This window comes from Daphnia pulicaria, chromosome 1 (genome assembly GCF_021234035.1).
Source record: "Daphnia pulicaria isolate SC F1-1A chromosome 1, SC_F0-13Bv2, whole genome shotgun sequence".
In the NCBI taxonomy this organism is placed as follows: domain Eukaryota; kingdom Metazoa; phylum Arthropoda; class Branchiopoda; order Diplostraca; family Daphniidae; genus Daphnia; species Daphnia pulicaria.
This window is the reverse complement of record NC_060913.1, coordinates 40,599,590-40,624,935: the sequence shown is the minus strand read 5'-3', so window position 1 is coordinate 40,624,935 and position 25,346 is coordinate 40,599,590. Positions and strand designations below refer to the sequence as shown.

The following is a 25,346-nucleotide window of genomic DNA, read 5'->3' as shown; positions in this document are numbered from 1 at the left end:
AAAAACGACAAACGGAGGAGGCGAAAATATTTCACCATCATACCGGCAACGCCGGTTGTTCTGCCGTTTGAAAATTTTCCCATTTGTCCAAAACCGTCCAGTAGCAGCAGCACCGTAGTAGACCACGGTTTAGGGTTTTAGAGTTAAGACATTGGTATAGAGGTATATACAATTACAACACATTTTGAAAATTTAGACCAATCTAAACGTTTTTTACGAAAATGTAAGTGAATAAGTAAGTTTGAACTTCGTGTTTTTGTAAAGTTTTCATGTTTTGATTTTGAAATTGACAGATAACATGGAAACCAAGCAACCACTTAAAGAGAACTCTTCAAACCAACCTACTGTTAAGTTGGAAAACTCGAAGAAGTATGTTATAATTTTTTTTTCAGAATCCAACAAAGTGTTTCTCATTTATCTTCTTGACTTAAATATTTTAATTGTGGCATTAATCTTCCCAAATCATGTGTGTTTCTCTGCTTGTTTGTTTCAACCCAGATGGAGTCTTGATAACTTTGAAATTGGCCGTCCTCTTGGTAAAGGGAAGTTTGGAAATGTGTACTTGGCTAGAGAAATCAATACCAAATACATTGTAGCCCTGAAGGTTTTGTTTAAATCTCAACTACAAAAATGTCAGATGGAACACCAGTTGAGACGTGAAATTGAAATCCAGTCACATTTACAGTACATACTAATGAGATCACATGTTTTATGGAAAATTTATATCACTAATGCACATCAAACTTTTCTGCGACTCTACTGTAGACATCCCAATGTTTTACGCATGCACGGATATTTTTATGATGAAACTCGTATTTACCTCATCTTGGAATTCGCCGCAAATGGAGAAATGTACAAGTACCTGAAACGCCAACCCAATGGCCGTTTTTCTGAACCACAGTAAATTTTTAAAAATAACAGAAACATAATTTCTGTGGAAAATAATTTACCCTTATTTTTAGGACGGCCAATTACATGGCTCAGCTAGCCGATGCATTGATATACTGTCACGCGCGGAAAGTAATCCACCGAGATATTAAGCCAGAAAATCTTTTACTAGGATTTCATGGAGAAATTAAAATAGCCGATTTTGGTTGGTCCGTCCATGCTCCTTCGTCTAGGTAAAGTAAAATATGATTGTTTAGTGTAGAACCAAACAAATCGAAGTTATTTATGTTATATTGTTTTTGTTCAATAGGCGTACAACCATGTGCGGGACATTGGATTATTTAGCCCCCGAAATGGTAGAAGGGCGCTCTCACGACGAACGTGTAGATTTGTGGACTCTTGGTATTCTTTGCTACGAATTCTTAGTGGGATCACCTCCTTTTGAAGAGGAAAAGCAAGATCTCACTTACCGCCGTATTTGCAAGTATTAATTTTATCGCATAATTTGCCAATGTGGTTAAGAGGCATTCTAAGCGTTTACATTTTCCATGCCATGAATTCGTATGGTAGAGTTGACTTGAAATTTCCAGCACATCTCTCTACTGGAGCGAAAGACTTGATTGCTAAATTACTCAAACCACGAGCAGAAGATCGTATCCCTCTACGAAAATTACTTGAACATAGCTGGATTCTACAGCACCTTTCAGACGAAGTTCGATCCAGGTATGATTTTTTTTTTATTTCATTTTAACACTCGTCCTCAAATATATTTGTGACACATTACGTGTGTATTTCATCAGGTTACCGACCTTCCAGATAATGCAACCCAACAAAGCATAAACTTTGATATTTAATGGAACCATACATTTTTAAAGAAAAATTTTCAATTTGTAACTTAGATTCCCGATTGCCTTTATCTCTTCTCTCATTTATGTAATACAATAAATACTTTTCATAAATGCTGCTCGCACGTAAGTCATTAATGGCTTAGTTTATCATTCACATTATTACAGCAAATATTATGCAAATTTGTACTAAGTTCGCCAGTCATCCTTTACATCCAATTCTTTCTCTAATCTGTTTCCAGTTACATCATCCTAGTAAATGTTAAAGGATGTAATTTTAATAAGAATTTGAATTATCCACTATAGAAAAAAATCACAATTAAAATTTATTTAATTATTTTAAAATGACTATATTTTTTAAGCATCTAAAATTAGCTGCTAACGACGAAAGTAAGTTTTATTCATTGAATGAGTTCAAGAAAATCCCTAATTGAAAATTACCCGTCAAGTTAACTACAATGAATAAAAAAACTAGATTTTCAATAGAGCATTAGTCGTGAATCCCTTTCTAACTGGCAGTAATGATTAGATTTGTAATAAATTATGAGTGAGAATCCATTTTATTATAGCACAATGAACTACGCGGTAGGTACAACACCAGATAAATATTAAACATTCAAACAATAGATTTTACGAAGAATACTTCAAATAGTTGAGAAAAAACAGAATATGCTTCAAAGCACAACTGAGAAAGGACAAAGCTTAGTAATATATATGAAGGAGCAGACGTGGTTGTGGTTTAGTAGGTTGGCTCAGAGTAGTACTTCGGGGCTGCGGTGTAATAAACCGGAACGGCAGCTGTGGTGGTGTAGTAAGTTGGCTCAGCGTAGTATTTGGGGGCCTCGGTGTAGTAAACTGGGGCAGCAGTAGTAGTGGTGTAGTAAGTTGGCTCAGCGTAGTATTTGGGGGCCTCGGTGTAGTAAACTGGGGCAGCAGTAGTAGTGGTATAGTAAGTTGGCTCAGCGTAATACTTCGGGGCCTCGGTGTAGTAAACTGGAGCAGCAGTAGTAGTGGTGTAGTAAGTTGGCTCAGCGTAGTACTTTGGTGCCTCGGTGTAGTAAACTGGGGCAGCAGTAGTAGTGGTGTAGTAAGTTGGCTCAGCGTAATACTTCGGAGCCTCGGTGTAGTAAACTGGGGCAGCAGTTGTGGTGGTGTAGTAAGTCGGCTCAGCGTAGTACTTTGGTGCCTCGGTGTAGTAAACTGGGGCAGCAGTTGTGGTGGTGTAGTAAGTTGGCTCAGTGTAGTACTTTGGTGCCTCGGTGTAGTAAACAGGAGCAGCAGTTGTGGTGGTGTAGTAAGTCGGCTCAGTGTAGTACTTCGGGGCTTCGGTGTAGTAATCTGGGGCAGCAGTAGTAGTGGTGTAGTAAGCCGGCTCAGTGTAGTACTTTGGTTTCTTGCTGTAGTAAACTGGAGCAGCAGTTGTGGTGGTGTAGTAAGTCGGCTCAGCGTAGTACTTCGGGGCTTCGGTGTAGTAAACTGGGGCAGCAGTAGTAGTGGTGTAGTAAGTCGGCTCAGTGTAGTACTTTGGTTTCTCGCTGTAGTAAACTGGAGAAGCAGTAGTAGTGGTGTAGTAAGTTGGCTCAGCGTAGTACTTTGGTGCCTCGGTGTAGTAAACTGGAGCAGCAGTAGTAGTGGTGTAGTAAGTTTGCTCAGCGTAATACTTCGGGGCCTCGGTGTAGTAAACTGGGGCAGCAGTAGTAGTGGTGTAGTAAGTCGGCTCAGCGTAATACTTCGGGGCCTCGGTGTAGTAAACTGGGGCAGCAGTTGTGGTGGTGGTGTAGTAAGTCGGCTCAGCGTAGTACTTTGGTGCCTCGGTGTAGTAAACTGGGGCAGCAGTTGTGGTGGTGTAGTAAGTCGGCTCAGCGTAGTACTTTGGTGCCTCGGTGTAGTAAACTGGAGCAGCAGTTGTAGTGGTGTAGTAAGTTGGCTCAGCGTAGTACTTTGGTGCCTCGGTGTAGTATACTGGAGCAGCAGTTGTAGTGGTGTAGTAAGTCGGCTCAGCGTAGTACTTTGGTGCCTCGGTGTAGTAAACTGGAGCAGCAGTAGTAGTGGTGTAGTAAGTTGGCTCAGCGTAGTACTTTGGTGCCTCGGTGTAGTAAACTGGAGCAGCAGTTGTAGTGGTGTAGTACTTTGGTGCCTCGGTGTAGTAAACTGGAGCAGCAGTTGTAGTGGTGTAGTAAGTTGGCTCAGCGTAGTACTTTTGTGCCTCGGTGTAGTATACTGGAGCAGCAGTTGTAGTGGTGTAGTAAGTCGGCTCAGCATAGTACTTTTGTGCCTCGGTGTAGTAAACTGGAGCAGCAGTAGTAGTGGTGTAGTAAGTTGGCTCAGCGTAGTACTTTGGTGCCTCGGTGTAGTAAACTGGAGCAGCAGTTGTAGTGGTGTAATACTTTGGTGCCTCGGTGTAGTAAACTGGAGCAGCAGTTGTGGTGGTATAGTAAGTCGGCTCAGCGTAGTACTTTGGTGCCTCGGTGTAGTAAACTGGAGCAGCAGTAGTAGTGGTATAGTAAGTTGGCTCAGCGTAGTACTTTGGTGCCTCGGTGTAGTAAACTGGAACAGCAGTTGTAGTGGTGTAGTACTTCGGGGCTTCGGTGTAATAAACTGGAGCAGCAGTTGTCGTTGTAGTGTAACTCTGAGCGTACGAATAACTTCCACTTCGTTTCTGCAATTCCATGGCTTCACCCATAAGCCCGGCGTTGACCATGGAAGGAATAACTCCCAGGATTGCACATAATAAGACCAGTTCCATTGTAACTGAAATTCAATAGGATAATAAGTTTAGAGTTTAGTCATTGACAACATCTGGGTTTAAAGAAGACCAAATGACCACAAAAGAATGCATCAACGGAACAACCAGATTTTAACGTGTAAAATAATTCTGCATTTAATCAATAACAATTCTCGCAAAACAAAATTTAAATTTGAGTTTTAAAAGTTTACCTTTAATAAACCCCATAATGCTGCCTTCGTGAGACTTGCTGCTTACTGAGTGAGAAGATGGAGCAGTCTGCTGATGATTGGAATGAACGCCACGGTTTATATACCTCTGACCTGAGACAACCTTGGCTTATTACGCTCCTAGGAACAATGGAGCCCTGAAGGTGTGATCCCTACCTTCTCCAATACCTCGGGCACTGTGTCCTTGATATCACTTGATGTCTCGATATAACTTGAATTAAGTACGTTTCGTTTCCAATTATTTTACTGTTTTATCCAGTTTTCCGTCTTCTCTCTATCTTATGAAATTAATACCACGCCATTTGGTAATTACATAACTATAAAAATCCATCCACATACCATCCAAATGCTTTTAATTGTCAGTGTGGTATGCAAAAAGTCAATTATAATTAGTGTTCAAATGAATTGAATGCAATCTTCTTCTGTCTGAAATGATTTTATAGGCTTATCGAATATGTAGAGATGGACATCGGATAACTAGTATTGGTTTCCATTTGCGCTTGTAAATCCTGTAAATCATCTAACATTGCTGAAGTAAACCTTCGATGAATATGTGCTAGGCAGTCTTTCAGATATTAAACTGAAATCAATCAAATCTCATCGAATCAATTTAATCGTAAATCAGGCATTTATTGCCATATACAAGTCTACAACACATTTTCTTAAGGTGGAGTGAAATTAAAAAATTCTATTGTGTAACGCGCGCGTTTATTGGCAGACAGATTGATTCCTACATAAAGTGAAATAAAATCAGTTTAGGAGTCTAATAGAACGTTGTATTTTTGCCGCTTTTTTTGGTACTGAATAAAGAATGAAAAAACAATACACGCATTTGATCAATATGTTAAACCGGAGAAAATGAATTTGTGTTTTTTGTTTTTGCGAATTTTTGAATATTAGCATCAGAGGATTGGGACCCAATAGAGAGCCCAAGCACGAAGGCATAGTGAAATATTAGATATGATTATAAATTGAAACCAAGATGTAGTAGATAGATCGGACAGCACCCATTTTTTGATAAATTCAATACTAAGAAAAGCTGACCAAAGCCAAACGGTAAAAAATTTAACCATTTTGGAAGGCTATCTCTTTTTGTGTTTTTGTTGTTGTGCGTTGCAAAAAGGAAGAATAGGCTAATTATTGAAAAAACACATTTTTCTTTTAAGGCATAGAGTTTTGTCTCTCGCATAAGTTTTTTTCTTACCAAAGAAAGTGGTTTTTTTTTGCATTTCACGCCGACTTTGGCAACCTGTCACGCTAAGACGCGGCCACTCTGGCGGACCAGACGTGACTTTTAGACTCCCCCCAACCCCCTCTCATATTCCAGCTACAAACCTTTTGCCAATAACAGTATGACACAATCATTGTAGGCTGGCTCCTGGAAAGAGAGTTTAGACATTAAATTACAACACATTTAATTGCATTACATTGTGAATAAGTAAGTTTGAACTTTGTGTTTTTGTAAATGTTTCATGTTTTGATTTTGAAAAATTTGACAGATAACATGGAAACCAAACAGCCACTTAAAGAGAACTCTACAAACCAACCTACTGTTAAGTTCGAAAATTCAAAGAAGTATGTTATAATTTTTTGTTTTTCAGAACAGTTTTCCAACAAAGTGTTTCTAATTTATCTTCTTGACTTAAATATTTTAATGTGGCATTAATCTTCCCAAATGATGTGTGTTTCTCTGCTTGTTTGTTTCAACCCAGATGGAGTCTTGATAACTTTGAAATTGGCCGTCCTCTTGGTAAAGGGAAGTTTGGAAATGTGTACTTGGCTAGAGAAATCAATACCAAATACATTGTAGCCCTGAAGATTTTGTTTAAATCTCAACTACAAAAATGTCAGATGGAACACCAGTTGAGACGTGAAATTGAAATCCAGTCACATTTACAGTACATACTAATGAGATCAATGTTTTATGGAAAATTTATATCACTAATGCACATCAAAACTTTTCTGCAACTCTGCTGTAGACATCCCAATGTTTTACGCATGCACGGATATTTTTATGATGAAACTCGTATTTACCTCATCTTGGAATACGCCGGAAAGGGAGAAATGTACAAGTACCTGAAACGCCAACCCAATGGCCGTTTTTCTGAACCACAGTAAATTTTTAAAAATATAACAGAAACATAAGTTCTGTGGGAAATTAATTACCCTTATTTTTAGGACGGCCAATTACATGGCTCAGCTAGCTGATGCATTGATATACTGTCATAAATGGAAAGTAATCCACCGAGATATTAAGCCAGAAAATCTTTTACTAGGAATTCGTGGAGAAATTAAAATAGCAGATTTTGGTTGGTCCGTCCATGCTCCTTCGTCTAGGTAAAGTAAAATATGATTGTTTAGTGTAGAACCAAACAAATCGAAGTTATTTATGTTATATTGTTTTTGTTCAATAGGCGTACAACCATGTGCGGGACATTGGATTATTTAGCCCCCGAAATGGTAGAAGGGCGCTCTCACGACGAACGTGTAGATTTGTGGACTCTTGGTATTCTTTGCTACGAATTCTTAGTGGGATCACCTCCTTTTGAAGAGAAAAAGCAAGATCTCACTTACCACCGTATTTGCAAGTATTAATTTTGTCGAATAATTTGCCAATGTGGTTAAGAGGCATTCTAAGCGTTTTCATTTTCCATGCCATGATTTCGTATGGTAGAGTTGACTTAAAATTTCCAGCACATCTCTCTACTGGAGCGAAAGACTTGATTGCTAAACTACTCAAACCACGAGCAGAAGATCGTATCCCTCTACGAAAATTACTTGAACATAGCTGGATTCTACAGCACCTTTCCGACGAAGTTCGATCCAGGTATGATTTTTTTAAATAATTTTATTTAAAACTCGTCTTCAAATATAATTGTGACGCATTACGTGTGTATTTCATCAGGTTACCGACTTTCCAGATAATGCAACCCAACAAAGCATAAACTTTGATATTTAATGGCAATCTAACCATAAATTTGTAAAGTAAAATTTCAATTTGTAAATTCCATTCCCGATTGCTTTTATCTCTTCTCTCAATTATGTAATACAATAAATACTTTTCATAAATGCTGCTCGCACGTAAGTTATTAATGGCTAAGTTTATCATTCACGTTATTACATCAAATATTATGCAAATTTATACTAAGTTCGCCAGTCGTCCTTTACATGCTATTCGTTCTCTATTTTGTTTCCCGTTACATCATCCTAATAAATGTTAAAGGATTTAATTTTAAAAAGAATTTGGATTATCCTTTATGGAAAAAAATCACAATTGAAATTTATTCAATTATTTTAAAATTACATTTATTTTTTAAGCATGTATAAAATAGCTGCTAACGACGAAAGTAAGTTTTATTCATTGAATGAGTTCAAGCAAAAAGCAAATTCCTAATAGAAAGTTCCGTGGAAATTATTACAATGAATCAAAAACTAGATTTTCAATAGAGCATCAGTCGTGGATCTCTTTCTAACTGGCAGTAATGATTAGATTTGTAAGAAATTATGAGTAAGAATCCATTTTATTATAGCACATCAAAACTACGCGGTAGGCACAACACCAGATAAATATTAAACAATCAAACAATTGATTTAACGAATAATACTTCAAATAGTTGAGAAAAAACAAATATCTCCACATGCTTCAAAGCACAACTGAGATGGGAAAAAGCATAGTATTATATATGAAGGAGCGACGTGGTAGTGGTTTAGTAGGTTGGCTCAGAGTAGTACTTCGGGGCTGCGGTGTAATAAACCGGAGCGGCAGTTGTGGTGGTGTAGTAAGTCGGCTCAGTGTAGTACTTCGGGGCTTCGGTGTAGTAAACTGGGGCAGCAGTAGTAGTGGTGTAGTAAGTCGGCTCAGTGTAGTACTTTGGTTTCTCGCTGTAGTAAACTGGAGAAGCAGTAGTAGTGGTGTAGTAAGTTGGCTCAGCGTAATACTTCGGGGCCTCGGTGTAGTAAACTGGAGCAGCAGTAGTAGTGGTGTAGTAAGTTGGCTCAGCGTAGTACTTTGGTGCCTCGGTGTAGTAAACTGGGGCAGCAGTAGTAGTGGTGTAGTAAGTTGGCTCAGCGTAATACTTCGGGGCCTCGGTGTAGTAAACTGGGGCAGCAGTTGTGGTGGTGTAGTAAGTCGGCTCAGCGTAGTACTTTGGTGCCTCGGTGTAGTAAACAGGAGCAGCAGTTGTGGTGGTGTAGTAAGTCGGCTCAGGGTAGTACTTCGGGGCTTCGGTGTAGTAAACTGGAGCAGCAGTAGTAGTGGTGTAGTAAGCCGGCTCAGTGTAGTACTTTGGTTTCTCGCTGTAGTAAACTGGAGCAGCAGTTGTGGTGGTGTAGTAAGTCGGCTCAGCGTAGTACTTCGGGGCTTCGGTGTAGTAAACTGGGGCAGCAGTAGTAGTGGTGTAGTAAGTCGGCTCAGTGTAGTACTTTGGTGCCTCGGTGTAGTAAACTGGAGCAGCAGTAGTAGTGGTGTAGTAAGTTGGCTCAGCATAATACTTCGGGGCCTCGGTGTAGTAAACTGGGGCAGCAGTAGTAGTGGTGTAGTAAGTCGGCTCAGCGTAATACTTCGGGGCCTCGGTGTAGTAAACTGGGGCAGCAGTTGTGGTGGTGTAGTAAGTCGGCTCAGCGTAGTACTTTGGTGCCTCGGTGTAGTAAACTGGGGCAGCAGTTGTGGTGGTGTAGTAAGTTGGCTCAGCGTAGTACTTTGGTGCCTCGGTGTAGTAAACTGGAGCAGCAGTTGTAGTGGTGTAGTAAGTTGGCTCAGCGTAGTACTTTTGTGCCTCGGTGTAGTAAACTGGAGCAGCAGTTGTAGTGGTGTAGTAAGTCGGCTCAGCGTAATACTTCGGGGCCTCGGTGTAGTAAACTGGAGCAGCAGTAGTTGTGGTGTAGTAAGTTGGCTCAGCGTAGTACTTTGGTGCCTCGGTGTAGTAAACTGGAGCAGCAGTTGTAGTGGTGTAGTACATTGGTGCCTTGGTGTAGTAAACTGGAGCAGCAGTTGTGGTGGTGTAGTAAGTCGGCTCAGCGTAATACTTCGGGGCCTCGATGTAGTAAACTGGAGCAGCAGCAGTAGTGGTGTAGTAAGTTGGCTCAGCGTAGTACTTTGGTGCCTCAGTGTAGTAAACTGGAGCAGCAGTAGTAGTGGTGTAGTAAGTTGGCTCAGCGTAGTACTTTGGTGCCTCAGTGTAGTAAACTGGAGCAGCAGTAGTAGTGGTGTAGTAAGTCGGCTCAGCGTAATACTTTGGGGCCTCGGTGTAGTAAACTGGAGCAGCAGTAGTAGTGGTGTAGTAAGTTGGCTCAGCGTAGTACTTTGGTGCCTCGGTGTAGTAAACTGGAGCAGCAGTTGTAGTGGTGTAGTACTTCGGGGCTTCGGTGTAATAAACTGGAGCAGCAGTTGTCGTTGTAGTGTAACTCTGAGCGTACGACTAACTTCCACTTCGTTTCTGCAATTCCATGGCTTCACCCATAAGCCCGGCGTTGACCATGGAAGGAATAACTCCCAGGATTGCACATAATAAGACCAGTTCCATTGTAACTGAAATTCAATAGGATAATAAGTTTAGAGTTTAGTCATTGACAACATCTGGGTTAAAGAAGACCAAATGAACACAAAAGAATGCATCAACGGAACAACCAGATTTTAACGTGTAAAATAATTCTGCATTTAATCAATAACAATTCTCGCAAAACAAAATTTAAATTTGAGTTTTAAAAGTTTACCTTTAATAAACCCCATAATGCTGCCTTCGTGAGACTTGCTGCTTACTGAGTGAGAAGATGGAGCAGTCTGCTGATGATTGGAATGAACGCCACGGTTTATATACCTGACCTGAGACAACCTTGGCTTATTACGCTCCTAGGAACAATGGAGCCCTGAAGGTGTGATCCCTACCTTCTCCAATACCTCGGGCACTGTGTCCTTGATATCACTTGATGTCTCGATATAACTTGAATTAAGTACGTTTCGTTTCCAATTATTTTACTGTTTTATCCAGTTTTCCGTCTTCTCTCTATCTTATGAAATTAATACCACGCCATTTGGTAATTAAATAACTATAAAATCCATCCACATACCATCTAAATGCTTTTAATTGTCAGTGTGGTATGCAAAAAGTCAATTATAATTAGTGTTCAAATGAATTGAATGCAATCTTCTTCTGTCTGAAATGATTTTATAGGCTTATCGAATATGTAGAGATGGACATCGGATAACTAGTATTGGTTTCCATTTGCGCTTGTAAATCCTGTAAATCATCTAACATTGCTGAAGTAAACCTTCGATGAATATGTGCTAGGCAGTCTTTCAGATATTAAACTGAAATCAATCAAATCTCATCGAATCAATTTAATCGTAAATCAGGCATTTATTGCCATACCTACAAGTCTACAACACATTTTCTTAAGGTGGAGTGAAATTAAAAAATTCTATTGTGTAACGCGCGCGTTTATTGGCAGACAGATTGATTCCTACATAAAGTGAAATAAAATCAGTTTAGGAGTCTAATAGAACGTTGTATTTTTGCCGCTTTTTTTGGTACTGAATAAAGAATGAAAAAACAATACACGCATTTGATCAATATGTTAAACCGGAGAAAATGAATTTGTGTTTTTTGTTTTTGCGAATTTTTGAATATTAGCATCAGAGGATTGGGACCCAATAGAGAGCCCAAGCACGAAGGCATAGTGAAATATTAGATATGATTATAAATTGAAACCAAGATGTAGTAGATAGATCGGACAGCACCCATTTTTTGATAAATTCAATACTAAGAAAAGCTGACCAAAGCCAAACGGTAAAAAATTTAACCATTTTGGAAGGCTATCTCTTTTTGTTTTTTTGTTGTTGTGCGTTGCAAAAAGGAAGAATAGGCTAATTATTGAAAAAACACATTTTTCTTTTAAGGCATAGAGTTTTGTCTCTTGGATTTTTTCCAAAGAACATCTCTAAGTAGAAAACCAATTATTTTTTTAAAAAAAGGGGGGAAAATCTTAATAATATTGCACTCAGGAATCGAAAGCAAGTCGCCAGCAACGCCTCCGCTATGAAGGAGCCGTCCGACAAGTTGCGACGGAATGAGTGTCGTCGACCTACAAAATCGACGTCAGCCATTCGCGTGATTGCATCAGCGGGTTATTTTTAAGTGGAAAACAACACAAGAAACACACACAGCACATGCACATCGTCAATTTAAAACAAACGGGAGAGAAAGTGACGCGGTTATGGCACACCGTCCATGCAACAGCATCAATGACGTAATCTTCGCGCAACGAGTTTACTCCAAAACGCATTTCGGGTGCAACAAACTTATACGATTAAAGGTGACCAAAAAACACACATCATCAGCCACGCAGTGTGTGTGTCCTTCCAAGACCAACGCGCACAACCCTATCGAGCGAGTGGGGAGTTCCATCAAGAGGCGAATCGAACGAATCCAAAAAACAAAGAGACAATATAGACACACACAGCAAACGAATAAGTACGAAGGCGATGATGGACGTTCCGTTTACATGGTGCACACAATCAACGGGTGTTTTTGTGTGTTGGATTGAAACGGAAAGGATAAAAAGATGAGGCATAAAAAGAGACGCGAGTTTTGTTTTTTTTCTTCTTCTGCGCTTATTCAAACGTTCAACTCGAGTGACTGTAGGCCGTATTGGTGTACGGTCCGGAATAGACTGAGCTTCCGGTGGTAGACGAGACGCGCTTGTGTCGTCGTCTGGCGCACAAGAAGAGAATAGCGGCGACGACGGCGATCATGAGAATGAGGCCGGCCACAGCGATGCCGATGGCGAAATCTCGTGGGGATATGCACAATTGGTCGTCTTTATTCTGTTTTAATTCAAATAGAAATCACGAATAAATTTAATTGATTCGATGGTTTAAATAAGATTGGTCACCTCTTCGATGGGCTCGCCGTCAAACAGGCGAGTTTCCCCGCTGTCGGTGGTGTCGGTGACGTAGAAACCACCAAAGACTTCGACAGTTGTCGCATTCCGGGCGAACGACGGATGATCAATTCGATAGTCGGCCCGCGGACCTTCCTCTTCCGCTTGCCTTCGTTTACGGCGAAGATTATTTCCTTGATTGTCGCACAGCGGTGGCTGGAATGATGCGGATTATAATAACACAAATTATCTTCTGAAACAAATAGAATTACGATTTTTCAAAATACCTCTTCGCATCCGCCATTGCGCAAGCAGAGTCGAACATTGCACTGATAGTACACAGACGACGTGTATGGAAATTTGTGGGCCTGGAATTTGACCATGGCGGAAGTTTTGTTGACGTCATATTCAAACGGAGGCATGATCTCATAGTCGACGGGACACCTTTTGAAATCGTCCAAACAGTTATATACAACACACGGAGGCGGAATATGTTTTTAGAAAAATAGACAAAATAATACCCTTGGTCGTTGTAAAGAAGCTGCTCACTCCATCCGAGACCGTCACGGACGGTGCAATCGGCTACAGTCATGCCGTAGACTTCTTGCTGGTCGAGCGCTACCTTCAGCGTTAGCGGGTCGCCGATTTTGACATTCTCGGCTGGAACGTGATTGACTGCATCGCCAGCGTAAATGTGCATCATCGTTCCCGGTAATGGCGAGGTCGTATCCAGTTTGGTATTCCCCGCGAAGCTGAATCAATAGAATTCAATAGAATTATATACAATCATGAATAGGTGAATGTATGCAAGAGCCAATAAAACGACATTGATTGTATATACGGGTTGGCCTAGTAGAAGGACGAACGAAACTAAAAGGCCGAAGAAGGTCGACGAACTTGAGCTGCCTATGCAGCTGCCAACGACGGGCTTTTCAGAATATTAAATTCCCATCCGCCCAATTACTTTCAAGACTGGAGTCGGTGGAGCGAGAGCGCTCGTCGAAATTGTCTGTGATACACCCGACCTTTCACGCTCCAACGCTTCTCATTTGTTTCTCGATATAAGACAGATATTGTGTGTGTACACAAGGTTTTTAAATTATTATTTGTTCGTCTTTTATTTTCTTCCGTTGCGTCTTATTTTTTCAGCCGCATTTGCATTTTAACGCTCGGCTGGCGTCTGTGTACAAAAGAGAGTATCCATCCAGGAAGTCTCTCTGTGTGGTGGAGAATATCAGCCGCATTTCTTTTATGCGATGGCACTCGGCGGAACAAAACGATTCTGAATGAGAAGGCCGTCGTCGTCATATTTTTACCCATCGTCTTTGTTTTCTTCCTTTTGAAACCGTGAATCCGATTGCCATTAGCCTTGGCGTTCCATCCACATGACGACATCCCAGACACTTTGGATTTGGCTTAATTTGACGGAATTTCCAGTCGATTCCGTCTCATTAGACCTTACTCAGTGTATATACGAAAATTGATGATACCTGACGTTAAATCCGGAAATGATTGCCGTATCCTTGGTTTGATAGCGACAGCGGACGTGGTAACCACGGCCTTGGTTGGTCACCAGCTTTTTGTGCGGCTGGACGACGATCGTGTTGAAGTACTCGATGAATCCGTCTTCCTGTTAAACGCCAGCCAGGCGGGACCGAAAATGTTCCCAAAGTTGAAACAATTTTAGCTGCTGGATACATTTAGTCTAAACATTGTTTTTAAAATAATAATATGTGTCGTACGGTATCGATGAACATGGTGTTGCAAGAGCGAAGCGGCACTCGGTAGGTGAACTGGTCACCCAGCTGGACATCGAATTCGGCCATGCAGGGCGATTTCTTGGTGAGTCCGCGCGGATAAACCATCCCGTGGAATGGAACCAATGTGGAGAGAGTCACCAACATTTCCTGCTGGTGACAATCGACGTTGACCGCATCCACCAGACCATCTGAAAATTGGACAATAAAATCAATTAGAACATATTGTATAATCTACATCGCTAAAAAAACAATGTTAATGAATAACAAAAATGAAAATGTAACAGGTGGGTGTCTAACGGCTTTCTTGAACAAAAGCTCCTGGGAATGAGGCTGGGCCAACATCTTTTCTCTCTGAGTTTTCTCACAGCAAAATTAGAGCGCCAATTTCAAATAGGCACCCGTTTAATAGCCGATAACGAGGCATTCCCTCCCGGCCCACAACACGATTTCAAGATATAGTCTTCATGTTATATGTACGGGTGATTAGAGATGGTTGCCTTGGCGATAACATTTCGGCGGTTAACCGGCAAGAGCCACTTTCTCGTCTAACCTACATCGTGTCGAAAGTGGGGCGCGGCTCAAGGCGACTTTACTGGAATGGGACGGACGGCTGGGCCGGGAGATGTGCGCGGCCTGGCCAGGCCCGTCGAATTTTCGCTCGTCGTCGCTATATCAAGAGGCCATAGTCGTCCAGAGACTTTCTCTTGTTTGTTTGTTGTTTTGGAGCTGCACGCCGCATGTTAATACATTCCATACACGGAGAATCGAATAACACAAGTGAAAGAAGAATGCCTTATCGATGCCAAGCATATGGAGAAAGATGTTGGAAAAAGAGAAATGAAGCCGCCAATCTGGTGTCTTCTGGTACTTTCCCCAAAATCACCGAGTCCGAGAAAACAAAAAAGAAAAAACAGAAATGGAATTTGTTGTTTTCTTAAACCGGCTTTCTATTTCTTTGCCTGGTCGTGTCACCTGTGTGCATCATTCATTGCCGATTCTCACACTAAATCTGCTGTATTAAGTGCACGGGACAACCGTTGTGCAGGTTCGTCGTCGTGAAACTCAGACACACGACTAACTGTCGTTCCTCTCTTCTCTTTTCTCTTCCGTATAAAATAATAGAAAGTTGCCGCTATTATTATTTGGGATGCGTCGTGTTCTCGTGTATAGAGTTTAGTTCTTTTTTATTTTATTGTTGTAATAGAACCGAGAAATGTTTTTTGTTTTTATACCTTTGGTTGTAACGTCGGACGTGACGGGATACGCAGTCGTCGTCGATTCTTCGGCGGTGGATGTAACAGTCAAAACTGATAACTGCAATTACATATAAAAAAAGAATGATCAAATAATAAATCAAAAGATATTCCAACAAGCACTTTTCATTTTTGTTCCAACAAAATTTTGAGAAAATCCACACCGGATGAACGGTTGTAAAACAAAACAAAAACGTACGGCGTATATTATTTGTCACCGTTTTTTCCGTTTTTTCCCACATCACTGAATGCGTTTTGTGAAAAACAAAAATAATAATAATTTGCTGTCGGCGTTGTTCTTCAAATTATTTATTTCCCCGCTAGGGCAACCCAACGATAACGGGTTCCCATCTTCTTCCTCTATGCCATTTGTTCTGCTTCAGATAAACGGAGAAGAGAAAAAGATAGAGGAGAGGAGCTGAATGCGGGATCAATCAACCAAGTTCAAACGATGCGCAACACCGACCAGAATTATAATGGGTAAATCTAACGGGACGCCCAACAAGCAGTGCGCCATTACACCACGGGGCAAACGTGAACAAAGAAGGAAGACAAAAATTCACAACAATTGCGCCATTCTATTGCTATCATCGAGACGATCGTTCCTTTGACGGGCGCATCGCCAGGTCTCGATCTGCTGGCATACAATAATAACCCCCCTCACTTATACATTACGGCCTAAACATCGTCTAGTGACGACTTTCTCTCGGGTTTTCATCCCACGTTTCCGGTGGAAAGCGAAAGGTTCGTTGGCATGATGAGACTAACGGAATAGTCATCATTTTGGACTCTATACAGATCTCGAAACAAACTGTACTGTACGGTCGTCTTTGATATGAGAAATGATAATTGCTGCTGTCGCGCGTTTGTCTTTTTTTTTTTGAGGAGTCAAAAACGGGCTTCCACCAGAATTCCGGGACGGCTGAGAGGTGAAAGTCATTCCCAGCTGGCTGAGAAGCTAAGCGACTGTCGATTCCCATAAGGTTCACCATCTCGTGAAACAGCCAGGTTCTTTTTTTGTTTCTTTTCCTTCTTGTGGTTTGGCGTCTGGATATATTTACACAGACGCAAACAACCGAAAGGGATGAGAGAAGGAGAGAGAGAAAAGTGGGGGAATAAGAAATAGCTGCGCAGACAGAGAGAGTAAAGATGGGGTTCACGACGACGTTGCTGGATGTAAATTATAATATAGAGAGAAGGCCCTATCCGACACGCACGCACAGCGGGGGAGAGAAGAAGAAGGAAAAAAAAGATTTCCCAAGAAAACCTTTATCTCTTTTACCCCGAGGATGGGTTCATATACAGAGGGGGGGTCGTCGACCGGTCACGCGGTCTTGTGCACGCAAGTATCCTTATATTCTATTCCCCCCGATTCAGGAATATAAGAAATAAAAAAAGAAAACCCCTTAACACTTGACTTTTTTCACTTCACAGAGATCAGCGGGTTTTCTTCAATCTGAAAATCACGAGCGATTCCGTGTGCAAGTGCAGTGACTCTCTCCTTCACTTTAATTTCCTTTTGAAAGTCTTTGAATCCGCATGGCGGGGCGATTCACGATTTTCTCCCGACATGTTAGTCGCGGGTGGAATGGTTTTAAAAAAAGGTTATAACGATCCAAACCATCGCATCCGGTTCAAGGTTGGCGTCTCATTCTCTCTCCCACAAAATGAAAATTGGCAAAAATGGAGTGGCGTCCCGGGCAAGGTTGAATGTCGTCATTTTTTCCCTTAAGTGCTCGTGACTGCCGGGGCGGCCTCAACTGGCATCATTACTCGACGGCATTTCAATTCCAAACAGCCCAAAAGGAGACGCAAAATGGCGCTTGTTCAAGGAGGGAGGGCTTGCTTATAATTCACGAAAAATGAACCGGAGGTGCGTTTTATAAGCGCTCGAAGAGGAATGATTATAACAAAATAAGGAGAAGAATTCGTAATTGAATCTTACCCAGCAGCAGACGATCAGCAGACGGCCTCGCAGGGAGTTGAGTCCCATGATTGCCTGTTTTCCACCCGCGGAATAATAAAAAAATAACAAACATAGACATGATTAAAAATAATACCACAGCACACAGACACGGTAATTTATTCGTATTTTTGATAATGCGGGATGATGCAGTAATAGCCGCATGAAAGCAGATATTCTATTCGCCCTGGCATGTTTCTTATTTTACAGTTGGTTATTCTACAACACAGTTATACACAGCAGCTCTGAGACATTTGCGAGAACCTCGGTTTCAAAAGAAGTGAAAGGGACGAGAAAACATATTTGGGTGTTTGGTTCTGTGTGTTGACGAGATTATGATTCTTATATAGTCAAAAGCCAAGACATACTTATTTTTACTAGTAGTCGTTATTTTCCTTTTTACACGCGTTCTTGCGCAAAAATTTGGTTTTTATCATATGCCGTGAATAAAACGCGTATCGAGTCCAAGTTCGATCTATTCGATTGCTCTTCACTTTCGATGAACGAATGTTTTCTTTGTGAACGCTATGTGCTGGGCTCGCGGTCACTGAGCTCTGACTAGCAAAGCAATTAGAGACCTAGCGATGTCGTTGTCCCAACATTCAAGCGAGCAAAAGAATGGGTTTTTTTTGTTTATTATTATTTGTCTTATTTCCTACGTTTTTCTTTTTTACCTGGCGGCAGGATGTTACAGAACTGGTAGAGGGGAAGAGGAGGGTTCTGAGAGAGCGGTAAGCCCTGAAGGCAAATGCCGGTGTTTGGGAGGATGATGATGACGGCCCTTTCTTGTCGTTCTACCTGTGTCTACCGTGAACTGTTGGCTCTTTTAGTTTTCTCTCTTCGTATTTCCCCAGCTGCAGTCTATTCTATTCCCCCCACACTGAAAAAATACACATGCCGTCATCGCGCATTGTAACTTGTAACCCCGGCCCAGGCTGTATTTAGTCATTTCATTATCGACGTCAAGCCTTGAGAAGGTTTGGCAAACATTTTCCGAAAGTTGACGTAATAAGTCACCGAGTGTGATAAATGCGCATCGTCTTATGTAGACCCAAGAGAGAAATGATTGGCCAGTTCCGGTGGTGAAGGCCGTCCATTTCTTCTCTTGGAATAACGAGAAAGAAGACCTTGACTAGAATGACCAGCAAAGCCAACTCCCGACTAGTTTACTAGATACTCCTCCTTCGTCTATATTATCCACTAGCTGTAGTAAAAATAGTGCTTTTCCTTTTCGAAAGTAGAAGAAAGAAAAAGACTCTTTCGGGGTTTTGGTTCGTGCAACCGCAGGGTCGCGCCTAGCACCGCACGCCCACCTGCCTATACCTGGCGAGGTGAGGCAATTCTTATTTTCAAACATGACGTCTGTTACGTGTTGTACGAGTGAAAGATATATCTCTCCTCTCAGCAGCCATATTGTCCAACTCTCACTAATGACATATGCCAAGAATTTCCAACTCTTAAAGGAGCCAATTGAAATGGGCATCTGTCCAGTCCTTCCTTGTTACCAATTGCCAAAGACCCCGCATTTTCCGTGACTCAACATCACCGACGACGACGATGGCCTTCATTCCCACTCGATTCTTTCGTTAAAAAATGAAACGAAAACGAAAGCGGATGGAAGAAAGGTGGGGAGAAAAAAAAGGACTCTTTTGGGAGGCTGCTCATAGAATGAGTCGCGTGAATAAGCCAAGAGTCGGGTGAAAACAGCACGCACTCCTTGTATGGAAACGTGAAGGTCTCCAACACAATGAAATCCCATTACTAGGCAACTATACTCCACCCTCGGCGTTTGCATCATCACATTCCCTTGCCAAGCAGGGAGGTCTCCACCGAATCAACAATATGTTTAAAATTGACGAAAAGTTGAGATGACGTTATTACCTTTGAGCGGGAAGAGATGAGAATTAATCCGGTAAAGTAAAGAGCTAGTAATCGGATAGCTTCGACGGCTAGCACTTCATCGCACCTTAAACTTTCAATGTATCCTGTTTTGTCAAGAAGAAGAAGAAGAAGAAACAAACAGAATAAACTTTAAAACAACTTTCCATTCGTTAGAATAAAATCGACAATTGTTTTCCTCGGAATTTGTGCGACGAAATTCGTGTGAAAAACAATTTAGCTTTTATTTTTTGTTTTAACTTTTTTAAGTTGAAAAGTGAAGGAACGAACGTGTAAAATGATGGCGAGACTGAAACACACGAACACAAAACGCACCTGGATAGTACGGCTGGCAATTTCACTCTCCTCTAGCCGAGCCTTTCTCTTCGGCTTTTTGTGCATCACAAGACAGAGAGCAGCAGGCCAACCGAACACCTGCTGACGTCACGATCAGTGGGCGGTACTATACGTCTACATGATCTGCGTTGTTGGTTTATTTTATTTTTAAAAATGATATTTATTTTTGGTTGAAATTCTATTTCGTATGCCATCTCTAACATGTTAGTTTTATTGCAAAATAATTTCATTTTCTAATCGAATTATCACCGAATTTCTGATCGATCAACATCAGGTGTGCAAGCATTGAAAAAAAGAAAAAAACCGCCACCTACCTACAGACGCCATCTACCGTTCGTTAAAACAACAACAGTAATTTCCCATTTATTTTTATCAAAACACTGGATTTCCTGTCGAAATCAGAAACCCAGTCCCAGAGAGGAGGCGCGATTCCATTAGTCCATCTCACGTTCTCGATCGGCTTTTGAGTGTGCCACGATCTTTCGCAATATAACACTGCCGGGGGACCAAGGACCGAGAAGTGGGTCTAATCCAATCCATTTCCTTTATCTCGCACAGCAGTGTCAACATGCCTTACCGAAAAATGGAAAACAATAATAACGTAAGTGGAAAACAGTTGTGTAATAGACTTGTTCCCATCTCGACCGACATTGAGAAGATAAAAACTTGAATAATAGCACGCCTGCAACGTGGAAATCGAGCCGGAAAAGGTGGGAATGGCTGCTGACGCTCCCGCTAAACAGTATCTTGTTCGCCGATCTAAAAAGCTTCCTGCTTGGCTGTGGATTTCAATCGCTCAGGCATTGGGCATCAGGATTCGACCCAACGACCGAGCTATTGTGGCCACCGTTTTGTATGCATCAACAATCGTTTCGGCTTTAGGTAAATGTCTTTTATTCATTGGCGAAAAATTGTCCCGAAATGCATCGTGGTTCTTTATAAGTGTTAGTTATCTCTACCAGCACCTATGTCATCGCCGAATTTGTCCAACATTCACGTGTCGACGAGTTGAAGAATAACCAAACGGGAATTTTAATGACGGGGGATAAAGTGGCCGGATCTCGACAGAAATATCACACCGACGTCATGGATGGTACGCAAACAACGATGTGGTTGGATGTGGTGGTGCTTGTAATTGCTGATGCCTTGTTTGTTTTCTTATCAAGGAATCGCTATGGTGTCGCTAACGATCTTTTGGTGTCTACTGGGACTCTACGCTAAAAATCTTGCCTATCGATTGTATAATTCTTCCAAATTTCTCGAAATGGTCCGGCTTCACGCCAAGGTGAGTCAACTTCCATTCCACAAATTCCACTTCTATTTTTTCGTTGGTGTCGTTTTGAAAAACGCAAAAACTAAAAATATAAGAAAATATTCGAATGCGGAAACAGTCTACCCACTCCTACCTCGTCACAAGTGGGCGTTGAATTGCGTCGTATAATACACTAGCGGTGAGACCGGAATGGCGTGAAAACGCCCATGTTCCCCGTCGAATTTACTAGATTGCGTAATTATTGCACGTGCTTTAATAATATTGCCATTTCTTATTCATGCGATCTATTCAGACGATATTGAAGGTCAATGCGGCCTTCGTTTTTTTCCTGTTGATGACTACGTTCGTCGCCGTTCACAACATTTCAGCCTACTACTATTGGTATGCTGACCGAGAAACGTGTTCAACAGGTACCAGAATATATTATTAACTGCAACCCCAAAGCTTGAATTCTTATTTCGCAACAGCTGGCATTTCGCCCATTCTCTGCCAGATTCGTTTCATCGCCTTGTGCGTTTTCTCCATCTTCGCCATTCTGTGGAATTCCCTTGTTGGCATTGGTACTGGGCCTTTTTAATAGTATTATTTTTTAAATGTTATTGCTAATAATTTTGCAATTTGAATTATTATTCACACATGGCAGTTCTTCTTTCCGTTTGCCGCACCAACACCATGGGTAAATAATCCACGATGAATCCATATAATTCTTTGATTAACAACTTTATTTTAAAAACAGGAATTCGTCGCTTCATTCAGGACTTGGAAAGAGATGTACGTAAAATCACTAAGTCTAAATTAAAAAAGAAAAGAAATACGCAACATGATAATTTAAAAAAATTACAGGCAATCATATACGAGCGCCAACGCTTTGGATCGAATGCTTCGTACAATGGTTTGCTATTGTTTAGTTTCTAATCCTTAAGCGACTTATTGAAAATTGAAACTCTAAACGTAGATTTATTATGGGTTACTGAAAACGACGCTGATCAGTCATCAGATGGTGATGCTGAGCCGAAAATGCGTCGTCGTTGTACCACCTTAACAAATAACAATGTCGAGCCTACATCTACGGACGGACAATTAGAGTATGCCAGCAAAAGCCTTTGAAAGGCAAATGTAGTTGTTAATCAACACCTGCTGTTTTATAAACTTCATTCTCGATAGAAAGGGTTCTCCCAAAGAACCCATGTCGCCCGGAATTGGCCTTTCACAACGGTCAACACTGGAACTGCACGACGTCACTTCTCCCGTCATTTTTCAGAACAACCCGCCTTCAGCTGCCGCACAAAGCGATAACGAAACAAAAGACCAGATCAAGCCAATGTCAACGGCAGTTGTGCTACAAAGATATTGGAGATTATCAGTAAGTTGCCAACAATCCGCAGATAATAATAACTAGTCGGTTTGTTTTTGCTGAACTTTAACAATTAACTTTTTATCGTTTTTATCTTGTGGTGTAGTGCTCTACGCGTATATCGTCCGTGATGTTTCAACGTTGGACTACCTGCGTGACGACTCTTTGTTTATCATGGGTGGCCATAGGTTTGGTCCAGTGGTTGTCTTATACACCGCACCCGTTGCAAGTCGCTGAGGTTTGTTATCATGTGGCAGCTTCATTATGGTGCGTCAATTTTGAATCAATTGTTGTTCATAGGTCTGCATACCCATGATGATATTGCCGTTGTTATGCGCTGCCTATGCAGAAGTAAATGGTGAAGGCAAGCGTTTATTGAAGGTAACACATTTTGTTTACTTGTCGAATTTAAGATCTATTTCCTCATCTCTATCTTGTAATTATATTTCAGTGTATCTGTCCGATGGAGCAGAGATTACATGCTCTTTACGTCATGTGGCAGTCTCCACCGCAAATGACTATTTTCGGTATAATTTGTCGTTAATCTAATTTCTAAAATTAAATTCGATATCGTTTCTCAAATTTTTTTTTTCAAGGAATGAATATTACGTATGGCGCCATGGGTACAGCCGCTGCTGGGTTACTTTTAGCGCTTACGTCGCGTGTCGTTTTGAAACAATTGGGCGCAGGCAGCTCATAATGTTAACCGGATTATGTAGGACCCTGATGGTCCTACAGACACGATTCGCATGGCCGCAAAGTGGTCTCCTGTAAACAGTGTAAGTTGTAGAATCCAGCTATGTTCAAGTAATTTTCTTAGAGGGATACGATCTTCTGCTCGTGGTTTGAGTAATTTTGCAATCAAGTCTTTCGCTCCAGTAGAGAGATGTGCTGGAAATTTTAAGTCAACTCTACCATACGAATTTATGGCATGGAAAATGTAAACGCTTAGAATGCCTCTTAACCGCATTGGCAAATTATTTTAACTGGATTCTACAACAGTGTAACATCAGTATGGTTTTTCTCAACGTGAATTTTTACTTTGTTGCATACTGAAAACTCGCCCGTGCACAAAAAATGTTTTCCTAATTTTAGCATGCTAGCATGTTTTATGCCTTTGTTGTCTATGTATCCCATTTGCGCGATTATATTGCACACTCCTGTACATATATAACCTAGTCACATTCAAAAATTATTTTATCTATTCGTTTGAAATAAACCCATGATGCTATTAAGTAAACTTTTAGTCTTTAATCTTCGTGAATAGGATATCAAGGTCCCTGGTTTTTCTCGAAGTGCTCGATAGAGTTATTGAATTCTACTATGTTAACCCAAAAATTGAATGGAGAAGCGGCAGCATTTTATTTTTATCTTATAACTTATAATTAACAAAAGCTTAACTCATCACGGGAACCTCGCCGCCCAATGGGATGTCAGTATAAATTAAATTCAAATGCAGAAAGATACTAATCAAATAAATAGCGCTGTACTACCCTCGCTAGATGAGATATTTATAGAAAACTGAAATGAATGGCATTAAGGCAATTAGCCAAGTACTTAAAAAAGGGGTGGGTATTTTTCTTCCGTAAACCGTGTCCTTCGAAAGAGTCCGAAAATGTACTCCAGCTCCAGCACCACCTTCACCATAGTTGAAGATCGTTTTTCATTTTTCCAATCAATAACAAGTACCAGTTAGTTGTGCGTTGATGAAATAACATTCATTCTTGCATGATGCAAATCTATAAAATATAAGCTATAAATTTATCATGTATTGTTGACATAAGGTATAAAAGTTGATGATCGAGTGTTTGAGTGTCGTTGGTCTGGAGTCTGGTGATGTTGCCGAACCCTATATGGTTGCTTAAAGTTTCAGAAAACGTAACTAAAAAAGAGATGATTATCACTTGTAAATAGTAGTAAAAAGGAAAATATTGAAGCAAAACCGACAATTAAAAAATAAAAATCCCCTGCCAAATGCTAATTCTTGTGTATAAAATTTTTTTAGATTTTGACAATTGGTCATTTGGTCGCTGTTCATTTCGACCCTCAGTGTTTTCTTTCTATCTGGCAACTTTTAACTTCTTTCTATTAGGCTCCTCCTTTCGGACCACTTCGTTTTGTTCAGCAGTCAAAAGCAAAGTAAGTTGGATAGTTTTCTATTTTATCGGATTTCATCCTTGCTGAAATAAGTGTTTAGTTCAAGTTTTTTAGTTATTCTTAAAAGTAAGACAATTTGCAACGGTTTGGGAGCATTTTCTTTTTTCTCAGCCGTAGAATTCCTTAGGAATATGTGATGGAAAATTGACGACCGGTTGGCCAAGGTGTTTTAGTATTGAACTTAAAAACTTATGTTTTCATTGCAGATGGCCAAGGAAAAGAGAGAGAAGACCCGCAAATCTGCCATCAATGAAGTGGTGACCAGAGATTACACTGTTAATCTCCACAAACGTATCCACGGTATCAGTTTCAAGAGACGTGCTCCAAGAGCCATCAAGGAAATCCGCAAATTCGCTGAACAGGCCATGGGTACTCCCGATGTCCGCATTGAGACAAGACTCAACAAACACATCTGGTCCCAGGGAGTCAGGTGAGAAGACATTCACTAGCTTTGCTGTAAAAAATGGAATCAACTAATGAAACTACTTTTGTCATTGACAGGAGTGTTCCATTCAGAGTTCGTGTTCGCCTGTCTCGTCGCCGTAACGAGGATGAAGATTCACCCCATAAGCTGTACACTTTGGTCTCTTTCATCCCTGTTGCAACCTTCAAGGGACTCCAAACTGAAAACCAGGAAGTTTCTGAAGATTAAACGTGAAACACCCTTTGGCCTGATTCGTTGTATGACTGCAATACAATGTTTTGTGGTTAATTTCTTTTTTCTAACTCATTATTTACTATATTGCTACCACGCTGCTAGTCCTTGGTTTAAAAGAACTGCTCCA

The 25,346-nt window shown here is 40.9% G+C and overlaps 6 protein-coding genes and 1 long non-coding RNA gene across 11 annotated transcripts; 4 read left to right on the top strand and 3 right to left on the bottom strand.

Annotated features, from left to right (window-relative positions):
- Window positions 1–70: 70 nt before the first annotated feature.
- LOC124320397 (aurora kinase-like) lies at window positions 71–2,387 on the top strand. 3 transcript variants are annotated; one of them, XM_046783277.1, is made up of 8 exons: window positions 71–223; window positions 294–366; window positions 499–684; window positions 766–900; window positions 963–1,121; window positions 1,199–1,372; window positions 1,459–1,611; window positions 1,689–2,387. In XM_046783277.1, the coding sequence occupies exons 2-8, from the start codon at window positions 299–301 to the stop codon at window positions 1,726–1,728; spliced, it is 915 nt and encodes a 304-aa protein (XP_046639233.1). In that variant the 5' UTR covers window positions 71–223; window positions 294–298; the 3' UTR covers window positions 1,729–2,387. The 3 variants fall into 3 exon arrangements, with proteins under 3 accessions (XP_046639233.1, XP_046639231.1, XP_046639232.1); XM_046783275.1 differs by having other exon boundaries at window positions 72–223; window positions 294–369; XM_046783276.1 differs by having other exon boundaries at window positions 75–162; window positions 294–369.
- LOC124320398 (aurora kinase-like) lies at window positions 119–7,758 on the top strand. Its single transcript, XM_046783278.1, has 9 exons — window positions 119–143; window positions 6,079–6,126; window positions 6,188–6,263; window positions 6,401–6,586; window positions 6,668–6,802; window positions 6,867–7,025; window positions 7,103–7,276; window positions 7,363–7,515; window positions 7,594–7,758. The coding sequence occupies exons 3-9, from the start codon at window positions 6,193–6,195 to the stop codon at window positions 7,631–7,633; spliced, it is 918 nt and encodes a 305-aa protein (XP_046639234.1). The 5' UTR covers window positions 119–143; window positions 6,079–6,126; window positions 6,188–6,192; the 3' UTR covers window positions 7,634–7,758.
- On the bottom strand, window positions 1,923–4,762 carry LOC124324630 (extensin-2-like). The gene is made up of 4 exons (XM_046784382.1): window positions 4,671–4,762; window positions 4,129–4,484; window positions 2,989–3,471; window positions 1,923–1,985 (listed from the first exon to the last, which is right to left on the bottom strand). Exons 1-4 carry the CDS (start codon window positions 4,684–4,686, stop codon window positions 1,923–1,925), a joined length of 918 nt encoding a protein of 305 aa, XP_046640338.1. The 5' UTR covers window positions 4,687–4,762.
- Window positions 7,759–9,989: 2,231 nt separating the features above from the next.
- LOC124320464 lies at window positions 9,990–10,604 on the bottom strand. The gene is made up of 2 exons (XR_006913850.1): window positions 10,401–10,604; window positions 9,990–10,215 (listed from the first exon to the last, which is right to left on the bottom strand). It is a non-coding gene; the product is annotated as an uncharacterized LOC124320464 (long non-coding RNA).
- Window positions 10,605–11,171: 567 nt separating this feature from the next.
- LOC124320379 (cuticlin-4-like) lies at window positions 11,172–19,853 on the bottom strand. Of its 2 annotated transcripts, none has more exons than XM_046783247.1 (10): window positions 19,757–19,853; window positions 19,424–19,527; window positions 17,525–17,578; window positions 15,559–15,640; window positions 14,309–14,514; window positions 14,057–14,196; window positions 13,088–13,318; window positions 12,854–13,010; window positions 12,579–12,782; window positions 11,172–12,510 (listed from the first exon to the last, which is right to left on the bottom strand). In XM_046783247.1, the coding sequence occupies exons 3-10, from the start codon at window positions 17,570–17,572 to the stop codon at window positions 12,310–12,312; spliced, it is 1,269 nt and encodes a 422-aa protein (XP_046639203.1). In that variant the 5' UTR covers window positions 17,573–17,578; window positions 19,424–19,527; window positions 19,757–19,853; the 3' UTR covers window positions 11,172–12,309. The 2 variants fall into 2 exon arrangements, with proteins under 2 accessions (XP_046639203.1, XP_046639202.1); XM_046783246.1 differs by having other exon boundaries at window positions 19,712–19,822.
- A 250-nt stretch (window positions 19,854–20,103) lies between these two features.
- LOC124320331 lies at window positions 20,104–23,644 on the top strand. Its single transcript, XM_046783174.1, has 15 exons — window positions 20,104–20,378; window positions 20,455–20,659; window positions 20,721–20,870; window positions 20,944–21,062; window positions 21,343–21,460; window positions 21,518–21,610; window positions 21,694–21,726; window positions 21,787–21,821; window positions 21,894–21,942; window positions 22,006–22,135; window positions 22,215–22,413; window positions 22,511–22,642; window positions 22,705–22,785; window positions 22,856–22,931; window positions 23,001–23,644. The coding sequence occupies exons 1-15, from the start codon at window positions 20,346–20,348 to the stop codon at window positions 23,102–23,104; spliced, it is 1,557 nt and encodes a 518-aa protein (XP_046639130.1). The 5' UTR covers window positions 20,104–20,345; the 3' UTR covers window positions 23,105–23,644.
- Window positions 23,645–24,363: 719 nt separating this feature from the next.
- LOC124320436 (60S ribosomal protein L31-like) lies at window positions 24,364–25,273 on the top strand. Of its 2 annotated transcripts, none has more exons than XM_046783321.1 (3): window positions 24,364–24,543; window positions 24,768–24,991; window positions 25,063–25,273. In XM_046783321.1, the coding sequence occupies exons 1-3, from the start codon at window positions 24,379–24,381 to the stop codon at window positions 25,211–25,213; spliced, it is 540 nt and encodes a 179-aa protein (XP_046639277.1). In that variant the 5' UTR covers window positions 24,364–24,378; the 3' UTR covers window positions 25,214–25,273. The 2 variants fall into 2 exon arrangements, with proteins under 2 accessions (XP_046639277.1, XP_046639278.1); XM_046783322.1 differs by lacking the exon at window positions 24,364–24,543 and adding an exon at window positions 24,553–24,627.
- The last annotated feature ends 73 nt before the right edge of the window (window positions 25,274–25,346 follow it).